Source organism: Drosophila navojoa, chromosome 3 (genome assembly GCF_054131105.1).
Source record: "Drosophila navojoa isolate 15081-1374.11 chromosome 3, UAZ_NAV_1.0, whole genome shotgun sequence".
NCBI lineage: Eukaryota > Metazoa > Arthropoda > Insecta > Diptera > Drosophilidae > Drosophila > Drosophila navojoa.
Genome location: NC_142891.1, coordinates 12,838,786 through 12,853,640, shown reverse-complemented (window position 1 = coordinate 12,853,640; position 14,855 = coordinate 12,838,786). Strand labels below are relative to the sequence as shown.

The following is a 14,855-nucleotide window of genomic DNA, read 5'->3' as shown; positions in this document are numbered from 1 at the left end:
TACAGACGCCAAGTGCGTTTCTTTGCCCGATGACAAGCTGGAGGGTTTGACTGTGGCACGCCCCGATCCCGAGTCCGTGCTGGTGCCGTTCCGTGACAATGTTACCATCAGCTGCGGCTCGCCTGGTCGCCAGCTGCGCTCGACAGCCTCTGCAGGATTCAGACAGTGCGTGTACGATCCGAAGCCAGGTCTACCCGACTACTGGCTATCGGGCATGCAGCCTTCGTGTCCCCGCGTGGATTGTTATGCGCCCATGCCAACACCTGGTGCCGAGTACGGACAGTTTGTGGACACACGTTTCCAGAGCAGCTTCTTCTTTGGCTGCCAGAATACCTTCAAGCTGGCCGGACAAACCCAGCGTCACGATAACGTAGTGCGCTGTGGTGCCGATGGCATTTGGGACTTTGGCGATTTGCGCTGTGAAGGACCCGTCTGCGAGGATCCAGGACGTCCAGCTGATGGTCGTCAGCTGGCGCGCAGCTACGAGCAGAGCTCGGAGGTTTACTTCGGCTGCAATCGTCCCGGCTACATTCTAATCAACCCCAGGCCCATTACGTGCATACGTGAACCGGAGTGCAAGGTGATCAAGCCGTTGGGTCTGAGCTCAGGCAAAATACCCGACTCAGCCATCAATGCCACATCGGAGCGACCAAACTATGAGGCCAGGAACATCCGGCTGAACTCGGCCACGGGCTGGTGCGGCAAGCAGGAAGCGTTCACCTACGTCAGCGTAGATCTGGGACAGATTTACCGCGTCAAGGCAATCCTAGTCAAGGGCGTTGTGACCAACGATATTGTTGGACGTCCCACTGAGATACGCTTCTTCTACAAGCAGGCAGAGAGCGAGAACTACGTGGTATACTTCCCCAACTTTAATCTAACCATGCGCGATCCTGGCAACTATGGTGAACTGGCAATGATTACCCTGCCCAAGTACGTGCAGGCTCGTTTCGTTATTCTGGGCATCGTCAGCTACATGGATAATGCTTGCCTGAAGTTCGAGCTGATGGGCTGCGAGGAGCCGAAGGTGGAGCCGCTATTGGGCTACGACTACGGCTACTCGCCCTGCGTGGACAATGAGCCGCCAATTTTCCAGAATTGCCCACAACAGCCGATTGTGGTGCGCCGCGATGAAAATGGTGGTGTGCTGCCCGTGAACTTTACCGAACCGACTGCCGTGGACAACTCCGGCTCGATTGCCAGGCTGGAGATAAAGCCGCAGAACTTCCGCACTCCCAGTCACATCTTCAAGGATACGGTGGTGAAATATGTGGCCTTCGATTATGATGGTAATGTGGCCATATGCGAGATCAATATAACCGTGCCCGATGTCACCCCTCCATTGCTGCAGTGTCCGCAGAGCTATGTGATTGAGCTGGTTGATCGCCAGGACAGCTACAACGTCAACTTCAATGACACGCGCAAGCGCATCAAAACTTCGGACGAGACGGGTGAGGTGCGACTGCAATTCACCCCGGAGCGAGCGACCATTAAGATTGGCCACTTCGAGAACGTCACTGTCACGGCCACCGACAAGTTCAACAATCGCGCCAGCTGCCACTTCCAGGTCTCCGTGCAGGCCTCGCCCTGTGTGGACTGGGAGCTGCAGCCGCCAGCCAATGGAGCAATCAACTGCCTGCCGGGAGATCGCGGCATTGAGTGCATAGCCACCTGCAAGCCTGGCTTCCGCTTTACCGACGGCGAACCCCTGAAGACCTTCTCCTGCGAAACCTCCCGCCTGTGGCGCCCCACCTCAGTGGTGCCCGACTGTGTCTCCGAGAACACGGAACAGGCTGCCTACCATGTGACTGCGACCATCACGTATCGCGCCAATGGCGCCGTGGCCCAATCCTGCCTGGGTCAATACCAGGAGGTGCTCTCTCATCACTACGCCGGCCTCAATCAGCTGCTCTCGCAGCGCTGTTCCGCGGTGAATGTCAACATGAATGTCACTTTCATCAAGGCGGTGCCGTCGCTGCTGGAGGAAAACGTTGTCAAGATGGACTTTATACTCTCGATCCTGCCGGCCGTGCGCCAGCCTCAGCTCTATGATCTCTGCGGCTCCACGCTGAATCTCATCTTTGATCTGAGCGTACCGTATGCCAGCGCCGTCATTGACTCCCTGCTCAACATCTCCAACATTGGCAACCAGTGTCCGCCGCTGCGCGCACTCAAGTCGCAGATTTCGCGCGGATTCAACTGCAACATGGGCGAAGTCCTCAACATGGACACGAGCGACGTGCCGCGCTGTCTGCACTGCCCAGCTGGCACCTATGTGTCCGAGGGTCAGAACAGCTGCACCTACTGCCCACGCGGCTATTACCAGAATCGCGATCGCCAGGGCACCTGCCTGCGCTGTCCCGCCGGCACTTATACCCGGGAGGAGGGCTCGAAGGCCTTGACCGACTGCATTCCCGTGTGCGGCTATGGCACCTACTCGCCAACGGGTCTGGTGCCCTGCTTGGAGTGTCCACGCAACTCCTTCAGCGCCGAGCCGCCCACTGGCGGCTTCAAGGACTGCCAGGCCTGTCCAGCCCAGACGTTCACGTATCAGCCAGCAGCTTCCAACAAGGGACTGTGCCGTGCCAAGTGCGCGCCCGGCACTTACTCCGCCACAGGTCTGGCTCCCTGCTCGCCCTGCCCGCTTCATCACTACCAGAGCGCGCCGGGCGCACAGAGCTGCAACGAATGCCCCAGCAACATGCGCACCGACACCGCCGGCGCCAAGGGACGCGAACAGTGCAAGCCCGTGGTCTGCGGAGACGGTGCGTGCCAGCATGGCGGACTCTGCGTGCCCATGGGCCATGACATCCAGTGCTTCTGCCCGGCTGGCTTCTCTGGCCGTCGCTGCGAACAGGACATTGACGAGTGCGCCTCACAGCCCTGCTTCAACGGGGGTCAGTGCAAGGATCTGCCACAGGGCTACCGCTGCGAGTGCCCCATCGGCTACTCGGGCATCAATTGCCAGGAGGAGGCCAGCGACTGTGGCAATGACACCTGCCCCGCCCGAGCCATGTGCAAGAACGAGCCGGGCTACAAGAACGTGACCTGCCTCTGCCGCAGCGGCTACACCGGCGATCAGTGCGATGTGACCATAGATCCCTGCACAGCGAATGGAAATCCGTGCACCAACGGCGCCAGCTGCCTGGCCCTGCAACAGGGCCGCTACAAGTGCGAGTGTCTGCCGGGCTGGGAGGGAATGCACTGTGAGCAGAATATCAACGATTGCGAGGAGAACCCCTGCCTGCTGGGCGCTGCCTGCACGGATCTGGTCAACGACTTCCAGTGTGCGTGCCCGCCTGGCTTCACCGGCAAACGCTGCGAGCAGAAGATCGACTTATGCTTGTCCGAGCCCTGCAAGCATGGCACCTGCGTGGATCGTCTGTTTGACCACGAGTGCGTCTGCCAGCCGGGCTGGACGGGACCCGCCTGTGATGTCAACATCGATGACTGCGAGAATCGACCGTGCGCCAACGATGGCGTCTGCGTGGATCTGGTCAATGGCTACAGCTGCAACTGCGAGCCGGGTTACACGGGCAAGAACTGCCAGCACACGATCGATGACTGCGCCTCGAATCCCTGCCAGCACGGCGCCACCTGTGTGGATCAGCTGGATGGCTTCAGCTGCAAGTGCCGTCCGGGCTATGTGGGCCTCAGCTGCGAGGCGGAGATCGATGAGTGCCTCAGCGATCCCTGCCATCCCGTGGGCACCGAGCGCTGCCTGGATCTGGACAACAAGTTCGAGTGCGTCTGCCGTGACGGCTTCAAGGGCCCACTCTGCGAGACGGACATTGATGACTGCGAGCCACAGCCCTGCCTCAACAATGGCATTTGCCGGGATCGCGTCGGCGGCTTCGAGTGCGGCTGTGCGCCTGGCTGGAGCGGCATGCGCTGCGAGCAGCAGGTGACCACCTGCAATGTGCAAGCTCCGTGCCAGAACGATGCCAAGTGCATCGATCTGTTCCAGGACTACTTCTGCGTGTGTCCCAGCGGCACGGACGGCAAGAACTGCGAGACGGCGCCCGAGCGCTGCATTGGTAATCCCTGCATGCATGGCGGCAAGTGCCAGGACTTTGGCTCCGGCCTCAACTGCAGCTGTCCGGCGGACTATGCCGGCATCGGTTGCCAATACGAGTACGATGCCTGCGAGGAGCATGTGTGCCAGAACGGTGCCACCTGCTTGGACAATGGCGCCGGCTACAGCTGCCAGTGTCCGCCTGGCTTCACGGGCAAGAACTGCGAACTGGACATTGTGGACTGCAAGGATAACTCCTGTCCGCCTGGTGCGAGCTGCGTGGATCTGACCAATGGCTTCTACTGCCAGTGCCCGTTCAACATGACCGGCGACGATTGCCGCAAGTCCATCCAGGTGGACTACGATCTGTACTTCAGCGACGCATCGCGCTCCACCGCTGCCCAGGTGGTGCCATTCCCCACGGGCGAGGCGACTAGCTTGACCGTGGCCATGTGGGTGCAGTTTGCGCAGAAGGACGACACAGGCATCTTCTTTACCCTATACGGCGTGGACTCGGCTCGCATGACCCAGCGCCGTCGTCTGCTGCTGCAGGCTCACTCGAGCGGCGTTCAGGTCTCGCTTTTTGAGGATCTGCCCGATGTGTTCCTCAGCTTTGGCGAATACACCTCCGTGAACGACGGCCAGTGGCACCACGTGGCTGTTGTCTGGGATGGCCTCAGTGGTCAGCTGCAGCTGATCACAGAGGGCCTGATTGCCAGCAAGGTGGAGTATGGCAACGGTGGTACTCTGCCTGCCTACCTCTGGTCCGTGCTGGGTCGCCCGCAACCGGACAGCATTAAGCACGAGCGGGGCTACTCCGAAGCCGGCTTCCAAGGCACAGTGACCAAGGTGCAGATCTGGGCACGTGCTCTAGATATTACCTCTGAGATTCAGAAGCAAGTGCGCGACTGCCGTTCCGAGCCGGTGCTGTACTCTGGTCTCATACTGAACTGGGGCGGCTACGAGATGACCACGGGCGGTGTTGAGCGAAGCGTACCCTCCATGTGCGGCCAACGCAAGTGCCAAGTAGGCTACACGGGCGCCAATTGTCAACAGCTTGTTGTGGACAAGGAGCCGCCAGTTGTGGAGCACTGCCCAGGCGATTTGTGGGTCATTGCCAAGAATGGCTCCGCCGTGGTCACCTGGGACGAGCCACATTTTAGCGACAATATCGGAGTGACCAAGATCTATGAGCGCAACGGACACCGCTCGGGCACAACGCTGCTCTGGGGTACCTATGATATTACATACATTGCATCGGATGCTGCTGGCAATACGGCATCGTGCAGCTTCAAGGTTTCGTTACTGAGTAAGTTAATAATAAGCTCTTACATTAAATTATCATCTAATCTACTCATTCTTCATCCTAGCTGAATTCTGTCCACCTTTGGCCGATCCCGTTGGCGGCTCTCAGGTCTGTAAGGACTGGGGCGCAGGCGGTCAGTTTAAGGTCTGTGAGATTGCCTGTAATACCGGCTTGCGTTTCTCGGAGCCGGTGCCCGAGTTCTATACATGCGGTGCCGAGGGCTTCTGGCGTCCCACGCGCGAAGCATCCATGCCACTGGTCTATCCATCGTGTTCACCGGCTAAGCCCGCACAGCGTGTGTTCCGCATCAAAATGCTCTTCCCCTCGGATGTGCTCTGCAACAAGGCCGGCCAGGCGGTGCTGCGCCAAAAGGTGACCAGCTCCGTGAATGCTTTGAACAGAGACTGGAACTTCTGCTCGTACTCCATTGAGGGCACCAGGTAAAAGTGGACTAAGCGGACAAAAGAAAGAGTTTGTCTAATAAAATTTTTATTTGCAGAGAGTGCAAGGATATTCAAATCGATGTCAAGTGCGATCACTATCGTGCCGCCCAAAACAATCGTGTGCGTCGTCAGGTGAAGGATGGCGGTGTCTATGTGATGGAGGCCGAGCTGCCAGTTGTCAAGTAAGTAAATTCAGAACTGGGGGTCTTCGGTCTGGCATGATGATACTATGTCTTGATGTTTATATGTGTACTCTCTGTGTTATATGTATGTATATGAATATGTGTTCGTTAACCCCAATTTTTAGCGATGATGACGAGTTGGCGCTGACAGGTCGCCAGGGACGCCAACAAGCTGGCGGCGACACATACACGCTGGAAATAGCCTTCCCGGCTGTTAAGTATGTCAAGCATCCACATTCGTTTAACGATTCAAATTTGCACCCGATCTCCAGCATTCCGCACCTCAGTACTAGCAACTGTCAATCAGACTAATCCAAACATCCAATCAACCAAGCAACCAACTCAATCACAATGCAACTCTGTCTAATGCTTCAAGCTAACTTCACATGGGTTTTTTTGTTTTCTACGTGCTAACCTAACTGATAATATCTGATACTTAGGCTAACAATAGAACAATAATCTAATCTCACATTGTTCTTTTCCCACTCTAGCGATCCTGTAGTGCACACCTCGACGGGCGAGCGCTCCAGTGTGAAGCAATTGCTGGAGAAATTGATATTGGAGGATGATCAGTTTGCCGTTCAAGATATCCTGCCCAATACTGTGCCCGATCCAGCTTCGTTGGAGCTCGGCTCTGAGTACGCTTGTCCCGCCGGCCAGGTGGTGATGATACCCGACTGTGTGCCCTGCGCCATTGGCACGTTCTACGACAGCGCCAACAAGACGTGCATTCCGTGCGCTCGGGGCACCTATCAGTCCGAGGCGGGCCAGCAGCAGTGCAGCAAGTGCCCGACGATAGCGGGACGTCCGGGAGTTACAGCTGGTCCGGGAGCGCGCTCCGCCGCCGACTGCAAGGAGCGTTGCCCGGCCGGCAAGTACTTCGATGCGGAGACGGGTCTCTGCCGCTCCTGCGGCCACGGCTTCTATCAGCCCAACGAGGGCGCATTCAGCTGCGAGCTGTGCGGCCTAGGTCAGACCACACGCTCCACGGAGGCAACGTCCCGCAAGGAGTGCCGAGATGAGTGCAGCTCTGGCCAGCAGCTGGGCGCCGACGGTCGCTGTGAGCCCTGCCCACGTGGCACTTATCGTCTGCAGGGCGTGCAGCCCTCTTGCGCTGCCTGTCCCCTGGGTCGCACCACGCCCAAGGTGGGCGCCAGCTCTGTGGAGGAGTGCACTCTGCCCGTCTGCTCGCCCGGCACCTATCTCAATGCAACACTGAACATGTGCATCGAGTGCCGCAAGGGCTACTATCAATCCGAGTCTCAGCAAACCACCTGCATTCAGTGCCCGCCCAATCACAGCACCAAAATCACCGGAGCCACCTCCAAGAGCGAGTGTACCAATCCCTGCGAGCACATCGCCGAGGGCAAGCCCCATTGCGATGTCAACGCGTATTGCATTATGGAGCCGGAGACCTCAGACTTCAAGTGCGAGTGCAAGCCGGGCTTCAACGGTACTGGCATGGCCTGCACAGACGTGTGTGATGGCTACTGCGAGAACTCTGGCACTTGTGTCAAGGATCTGAAGGGCACGCCTTCCTGTCGCTGTATCGGCTCCTTCACCGGACCCCACTGCGCCGAGCGCTCAGAATTCGCCTACATAGCTGGAGGCATTGCCGGTGCTGTGATCTTCATCATAATCATTGTGCTGCTCATTTGGATGATTTGTGTGCGCTCCACGAAGCGCAGAGATCCAAAGAAGATGCTGGCGCCAGCAATCGATCAGACTGGCTCCCAGGTCAACTTCTACTATGGCGCCCACACGCCATACGCGGAGTCCATTGCGCCCTCGCATCACAGCACATATGCGCATTACTACGACGACGAGGAGGATGGCTGGGAGATGCCCAACTTTTACAACGAAACCTACATGAAAGACGGTAAGCGAAAGTATTACTTGATTTTCTTATATGAGAAATTGATTAACTTTGATGCTATTCTTCAAATAATATATATAAAAGGAAATATAAATAACTTAAATAACTATAAGTCGCTGATGCAGAAATAGGAGCTGATTATAATTTGAATGCAATTCTTGAAAGTGCTAAAGAGTACAAGAGTTTCGTATTACTTAACATTGATAATACTCAGCAGGAATTTTCTGTAAAACTCTTTCTAACTTCTCTCTCTCCGCCTCTTTCTCTTTTCTCTTCTCTAGGTCTACATGGTGGCAAAATGAGCACATTGGCACGATCCAATGCGTCGCTCTATGGAACTAAAGAAGACTTATACGATCGACTGAAACGTCACGCTTACACGGGCAAGAAAGGTACATTCATATATAGAACATATACTCTCTGTGGACCAAAGTAACTAAATCGTCTTTCTTCTTGCAGAAAAGAGTGACAGTGATAGCGAAGTGCAGTAAACCAACAACGAAATATATACAAAATAATATACAAAATGAAAATTATATCTTCTAAAAAAGAAAAAAAAAATATAGCTGCTTTAATGTAAATTGTGGTCATAGAAGTTCAGCACTGCAACGAGGCAAAGTTCTAGCACTGCCCCCAAGGAATATAAACATTAAATACTCATTGAGAGCGTTACTCAAAAGCTTTGCATTGAATCGCCGTAATCGCAGTCCACACTTTAGATATTTTTTTGTAGCCTTCGAAAATCCGCTGCAATTACGCGGCTTAATGCAAAGCTTATGATACAAGAAAACAAAAACAAAATAATAATAATATAACAATAAAGAATGAATAGAAAGCTGCTTTATGAAAAGAGAAATCTTAAGAAATAGTTAACTCCAACATGTGCTCTTTAAATATGAAAGAAGAATATAACTAAAAAACAGAAATTAAGTCGAACTTATGAGTAAATTTGTTTTAATTTTAAGTATTATTTACCTATACGAAACAACAAAAAATGAATACTTTATAAATACCTATTATTACCTTGCTTCAGAAAGGTATGAAAATTAAGAGCGTTAAATTGCAATACATTTTCCAAACTTGTTGAAAAATTCGCGAGTGCTGTAAAAAGCAAATCAAATATAGTCGTTATTTTGTAATTTAAATAAATAAAATTAATAATTATGAATACATACATATTTTGTAAAAATGCCTATGTTTATTTGAAAAGTAAAAAACTGTACGAATATATTTGGATTATTTTTCCTTTCGAAAGTATTTAACCCAGGAGGAATTATGGGTATTATGGGCGTTTGCATTATATGTATTGAGCAGCTCCCTACATCTAGTATCCTTATAACGATCGGAGCGACTCAGGAAGTCGACGGCATTATCCAGTTGCAAGTGAACTTGCATCTGTCTAGACATATATCGATTACAGAGCTTGGGCATATGATTGTTAAAGCCAATTATGGTGGCCAGAACTATTAGGGATACCGGCACTGTGAAGGCTCCAATCAACACCATCTCATGATCATAGTAATACTCCGAGCTAACGAGCTCCTTGCCTAACAGCAGGCTCCGGGCTATCATGACGACAACATGCTCCAATGTCTGCCAGAAGATCAGCATGCCCACCTCCATTATGAAGATCGCCACCAGACATTCGGCAATATATTTGAACACCATGGGCTTCTCGTCCATGCAAAGTGGCACAATGTGATTTGCGTAGATGATATCCAATAAGGCCACACAGGCAATAATTGTAGGCAGAGCGGGACCAGGGTTACTATGGGTCGTTAGTGGCGTTATATACAGAGAGTACTGGAGGAAGAGGTGCACTACGCCGGCAACAATAACGGCTTCAATTGAAGCCATGTCTATAAAGTAAATATTTAGTGGCAGGATATTCAAACTATGGCCTATTACTTACCTTATAATAAAATAACTACAAATTTACAGAAACTAATAAAATTTAAAAAAAAAACCCTATGCGTATATTTAGAACAATATAATAAATAACTATTATTTTTGTATTTCAGCTAAACTTAAGAACATTAAAGCAACGCCAATGTGATTACATAAATATATTTCAAAGTCCTTTTTTGTATTTATTTGTTATTTAAATTAATTAGATTAATCTACAAATCTACAAATATTGTGAAGAGAATTTTAAAAGGTAGCGAACAAAACAGTATGAGACTGGGTTAATTGGAGTGGGTTGAGTAAATATTATATTATATATAATTAATATAGAGTATCACTGGAAAAAAATGGTTATTTGACAGCCAGACATACGGCGAGGTCATCAAGGTGAAAAAATTCAGTGAATAGTCAAATACTATCGCGAGAGATTGGACTCTTCAACTGCAGCACTAAGTGCTGCTAGCCCCCGCACTACTTATGTGAGGTCTTAGACAAAGTATCCTGAAAATGTCCCTTCCCTAATGAAAAATTATTATAGCTTTAATTTAGTTTATGTTATCTGTTTTTTGTTTTTCTATTGTTTATTATGGGACTGCTCAACTGCAGCAAATATGACCAGAGACAGTGGTAGAGTGAAGGCGCCGATTATCACGTTCTGCTGTTTGTAATATGTTGGTTTCGGGATCACTTTCATGGACAGTAGCGCTCCCTTGACAACTAGGAAAATTGTATGCTCGATCGATTCCCAAAGCAGCATGCCCAGCTCGAGTAGGAAGATGACCGTCAAACATTCAAAAGCATATTTAAACGTCGTTGACATATCATCGAAGCGTTGCGGTATTATACGAGAATGATAGATGAGATCCATTAGCGCCAAGCAGACGATGAACGTGGGCGTTGCTGGGCCTGGCGTCTTTAGCACGGTTTGGGGTGTTACATATAGAGCAAATCGAATTACTAAATGCACAAAACCGGCTACCACAACGGATTCAATGGCGGCCATTTCTGACTCTGATTTTAAACAAAAAACAAAATAACAAACAATTTAAATTCGGCCTAGAGCTTCCCCAAAATTTGTTTAACACATTTTAACACAGATTGACAATTTCCACATAGGCATAGGCATTTCGATTTTTGTATATACGTACAGTGTATATTGCTTAGTCTTACAAATATTGTAGAAAAACTTCATAAACTACCCTATTCAGTCCTTATGTAATTACAATTGCTTTTTTTACCTACTCTGTAAAAGCTTTATTTCGAATATTGAATTTCCGAATATTACTATTTATTTTCGAAAACATGAATTATTCGGCTTTAATATTCTATTTATTATCGAGATGTTTATACATCTTTTTATGCGCTTGTTCCTCAGCACGTCAAAATGTCTATTCGTTCATCAACCAGCATGTCCGCTCATCCTTCTCTATTCCATTAAAATCTCAGAAATATAAAACATACTATTGATGACCCTAAGAGTGCAACTAAAAACTACAAATCAAAGCGGAGAGAGACCTAAATTCGCCGACATTGCGTGTGGCTTTTTCGACATAAATATGTACTGTGTTCATATTTATTGTGGGAAGTAATCTTTTGCAATTATTATTCATAGAAAAAACCAATCGCTGTTTCTCAATTTTGAACTCAGTTACAAATAAAATATTGTTCCTCTTATTTTATTTATTTTCGAAACTGTTAAAATAACACTTGATGGTTTATTTATTGCTTTTGTATGTTTGTTATAATATATATATATACATATAAAACTATATACTAATATATATATGTACATATATTATTTTGATACAATTGCATTGATCAGTTCCGAAAACAGTGATACTTTGGGAGTTTTTGTAGAATCGTCGGATTTGTGCCTGCATTGGCGATATTTGTGCTATTGTTTTGTTATTTTTTTTTTCTTTTTTTATTTTTTGTGTTTTTTTTTTTTTTTATAAAAATAAATGTAATTTTAAGTTCGATTTTGTAGCGTTTTGTCGCGCATGTACAAAGCTCAAGAATTTGTGTGGTTGAATTTAAAAATGTGTACGCCTACAATTCCCTAATTCTTACGAAAGTAATAAATCAAACCGACAGCCATGCCACAAAATAGTATGGGGTAGCTCAGCTTGCGGATGCGATTTCCGCAGATAATCTGCAGCAGCGATTGAAAGATGCTCAACCGCTTTCGATGCCACTCAGGCTCGTCATCAGTCGTGATTCTATCCAGGTTGACTAGTATATCTCTGCCAGCATTTAGGTCGGATAGACAATGGACCTCATGGGGCTGTGGCAGAGCACCCACCTCTCCAGTGTACTGATCGTTGTCGACTTGGAGTAGCTTGTGCAGCAGCTCCATGTCATGTTCTGCCTCAAGCAGTTCCTCCACTCGCACGTGCTTTCGCTCGCGTGTGCCAGCCCTGGGAGATGGATTGCTCGTCTCTCTGCCATCCAGGGGCTGACACAGATCGATGAAATCCGTTTGGTGATTTGCTGGCTCTGGGATCAGCTGCAGATTTAGCTCTAGCTCAAACTCAAGCTCCTGAATAGATTTCGCTTCTTCTGACTGTTGCTGTCCTTGCTGCGGCTGCAACAGCTGCTCTTGTTGCAGTTGCTGCTCCTGGTCTTGCTGCTCCTCATCCTGCTGTTGTTCCTGCTGATCCATTGTTTGTTGGATCAGCGTCTTTTCAATCTCCTTTTGGATTTCGTTCTCAATGTGTAAATTCAATTGGTTCTCCAGCTCAAGCGTGATCTGTTCTTCGAGTATCTCAGCGTGCAATGCGACATCTGCCTCCATTTCGGCCACGGCGCGTTGCAGCACCCTCAACGTCTGCTGTTCGGCGGCTTCCAGTTCATCCAGCCTTTCACTGGTCGCAATCGTCTCCGAGCTGCGCTGTTCGCATGGCGTGGAGTTGCTAGATTGGGTTAGAATTTCAGAACTGGAATCATCGTCGTCGACAGTTGTTGAGCAATCCAATTGGACGCCAGAATCCTCAGTTGTGTTCACCAGTGTGCTGGTGCTGCTGAAACTATCGTTCATCTCACTCTTCATCTGCAGCGTCTTCATCAGAGAGGTGTACTTGCGTGTGCTTGTTTGGACGTAGCAACCGTTCTCATCCAAGCGTATGGGTCCCGGAATCCTCGTTGACCTATGGACAGTTCCGCTTTTAGTAATTCGTTCTTCGAACTTATTAACTGATTCGGCTTGCGCTGGGTCCTCAATTTTATTCTCATCCGATGGAGTGGCTTGCACATCGCAATTGGCCATGATAACTAAATATATGGCCGAACAATTCCCATGTCTGCTTAATTAGCCTTATTACAATTTTTCACGAATCACTTACCCTGAACTATTTGTTGCAAGACTGACAGAATTTCAGACTGTTTGGATAGCAAGACTATTTTTTTTTATTGATATTTAGTCGAAAATTATAGTTGTTAAAATGTTTAAAATTTAGGCCTGCACAGCTGATATGTTGAGCTGGAATAAAATGTCAAATTGACACAAGCTCAACGATATACAATGGCAATATGGCTGTCAAGGGTTGCTCAGCGTCTTGATACTTCATTGTGCGCTGTAAGACAGAGTCATCTAAGCTAATGTCATTAGGTTTACTACAAAAATTAAAAACATGCAACGATATGAATAAAATTAAGCAATAACCTCCAGTTAAGTATCATTTAATGTAAATTGAGCATAGTCCTTCAAAAATATTCAATAAGGGTATTTCATTAGATATGTATTATTAAAATATTTTTGTTAGATTTTCTTACTTCATACTAATATACATATTTCTAATTTCAGAATGGGTCTGCTGCCAGGTCGTATATGTCAACCAGTCTAGGAGTTATTTCGACGATATTTAAAGTTCCATCACAAATATTAATATACGTTGTAAATATTTTAAAAATAAAATACATAATATATGGAATAAGAAAAAAATGTAATTTTGACGAGCAATAAATGAAGCATTTGCATAAATGAATAAAACTGGTTTTCTAATTTAACGGGCGAATTTACACAGAAAATAAATATTCAAATTTTAACGTACAAAAAGAAAGAAATGTTGCATAGCATTGCGGGCAGCTGTTGTGGCTGTTGCCCTCTAAATTTAAAATAAATATTCAAATTTTAACGTACAACACAAGCGCTGAAAAAAGAAATGTTGTTGCATAGCATTGCGGGCAGCTGTTGTGGCCGTTGCCCACTAAATTTAAATAAATTTTTTCGGAAGTACCAGGCGAACAGAAATGAGTAGCAGGGCGAAAATGTTACTTAACAGCAATATAACAGAGAACTGTTAATGTGCTGTTATTTAACATAGCCATGTTAATTAACAGTCGAAGAGCTGTTAACTAACAGCGACTTAACAGATTTCTGTTGTCATGCTGTTATTTAACATAATTCTGTTAGCGCGCTGTTACTTAACAGTGTTCTCTGTTAACTAACATTTATCAACCTGCTGCTCATTTCTGCTTGCCTGGTACTTCAGAAAAATATTGCTTTGGATTTTGAAGAGCGCAACGGCTGCCCCGTGATGATATGCAACGATTCTGAATAAATCGCTGTAGGTTAACAGGGTAGTACTTATTTAACAGCGAGCTAAAACCATTATGTCTTTTGTTATCTTTTTGTTTACATAATTATCTTAACTCACTTTAACTTAACAGTGCCACCAAATGAGTATGTTTACTTATTGTAAAATTCTCCTGAAAAATCGCTACAGCTGCCAAACAAATTCTATTAAGCAATTATTTTCCCCCCCTATATTATTTGTAGGCTATAGCTTGTTGAACTCCTGGAAGTCTAGGGAATCATAAAAAAGGTGCTGAAAAAGAAGACATGCATATTTTCGATCATTTTATTGGCAATCCTGCAAGAAATCGGACTTTAGGCTCACTAGGACTATATGAATGGTATGATTTAACCAAGGATATAGGAGTCAACTAGGTGCCATAGGAATGTTTTGGGGCATGGCTGAAAGAAATACATGCATACATAATTTTGTACCATACTTTTGCTTATTCCGCAAAAATTCGGTCATTTGGGATCGCCAGGACTACATAGTTGATATGGAATAATCAAGTATGTGATAAGTACGCTGCAATCCATCGCTTTTTATTCAAATAA

General features: G+C 47.7%; 3 protein-coding genes across 6 annotated transcripts in view; 1 reads left to right on the top strand and 2 right to left on the bottom strand.

Annotated features, from left to right (window-relative positions):
• uif (sushi, von Willebrand factor type A, EGF and pentraxin domain-containing protein uif) overlaps positions 1 to 8,349 on the top strand; it is a 37,142-nt gene extending 28,793 nt beyond the window's left edge. For 3 of the 4 annotated variants that reach the window (XM_089258495.1, XM_089258497.1, XM_089258496.1), the window contains exons 8-14: positions 6 to 5,324; positions 5,386 to 5,761; positions 5,821 to 5,946; positions 6,072 to 6,164; positions 6,438 to 7,825; positions 8,104 to 8,214; positions 8,282 to 8,349. In XM_089258495.1, coding sequence (XP_089114621.1) covers positions 6 to 5,324; positions 5,386 to 5,761; positions 5,821 to 5,946; positions 6,072 to 6,164; positions 6,438 to 7,825; positions 8,104 to 8,214; positions 8,282 to 8,313 — 7,445 coding nt within the window. In that variant the 3' untranslated portion in view covers positions 8,314 to 8,349. The remainder of the gene's footprint in view (positions 1 to 5; positions 5,325 to 5,385; positions 5,762 to 5,820; positions 5,947 to 6,071; positions 6,165 to 6,437; positions 7,826 to 8,103; positions 8,215 to 8,281) is intronic. The other variant, XM_089258498.1, reaches the window with a different exon arrangement.
• A 649-nt stretch (positions 8,350 to 8,998) lies between these two features.
• Positions 8,999 to 9,868, bottom strand: LOC115562546 (uncharacterized). Its single transcript, XM_030384269.2, has 2 exons — positions 9,735 to 9,868; positions 8,999 to 9,681 (listed from the first exon to the last, which is right to left on the bottom strand). The coding sequence occupies exon 2, from the start codon at positions 9,677 to 9,679 to the stop codon at positions 9,059 to 9,061; it is 621 nt and encodes a 206-aa protein (XP_030240129.1). The 5' UTR covers positions 9,680 to 9,681; positions 9,735 to 9,868; the 3' UTR covers positions 8,999 to 9,058.
• Positions 9,869 to 11,428: 1,560 nt separating this feature from the next.
• LOC108657707 (uncharacterized) lies at positions 11,429 to 13,273 on the bottom strand. Its single transcript, XM_089257986.1, has 2 exons — positions 13,069 to 13,273; positions 11,429 to 12,997 (listed from the first exon to the last, which is right to left on the bottom strand). Exon 2 carries the CDS (start codon positions 12,990 to 12,992, stop codon positions 11,787 to 11,789), a length of 1,206 nt encoding a protein of 401 aa, XP_089114112.1. The 5' UTR covers positions 12,993 to 12,997; positions 13,069 to 13,273; the 3' UTR covers positions 11,429 to 11,786.
• Between the last annotated feature and the right edge of the window lie 1,582 nt (positions 13,274 to 14,855).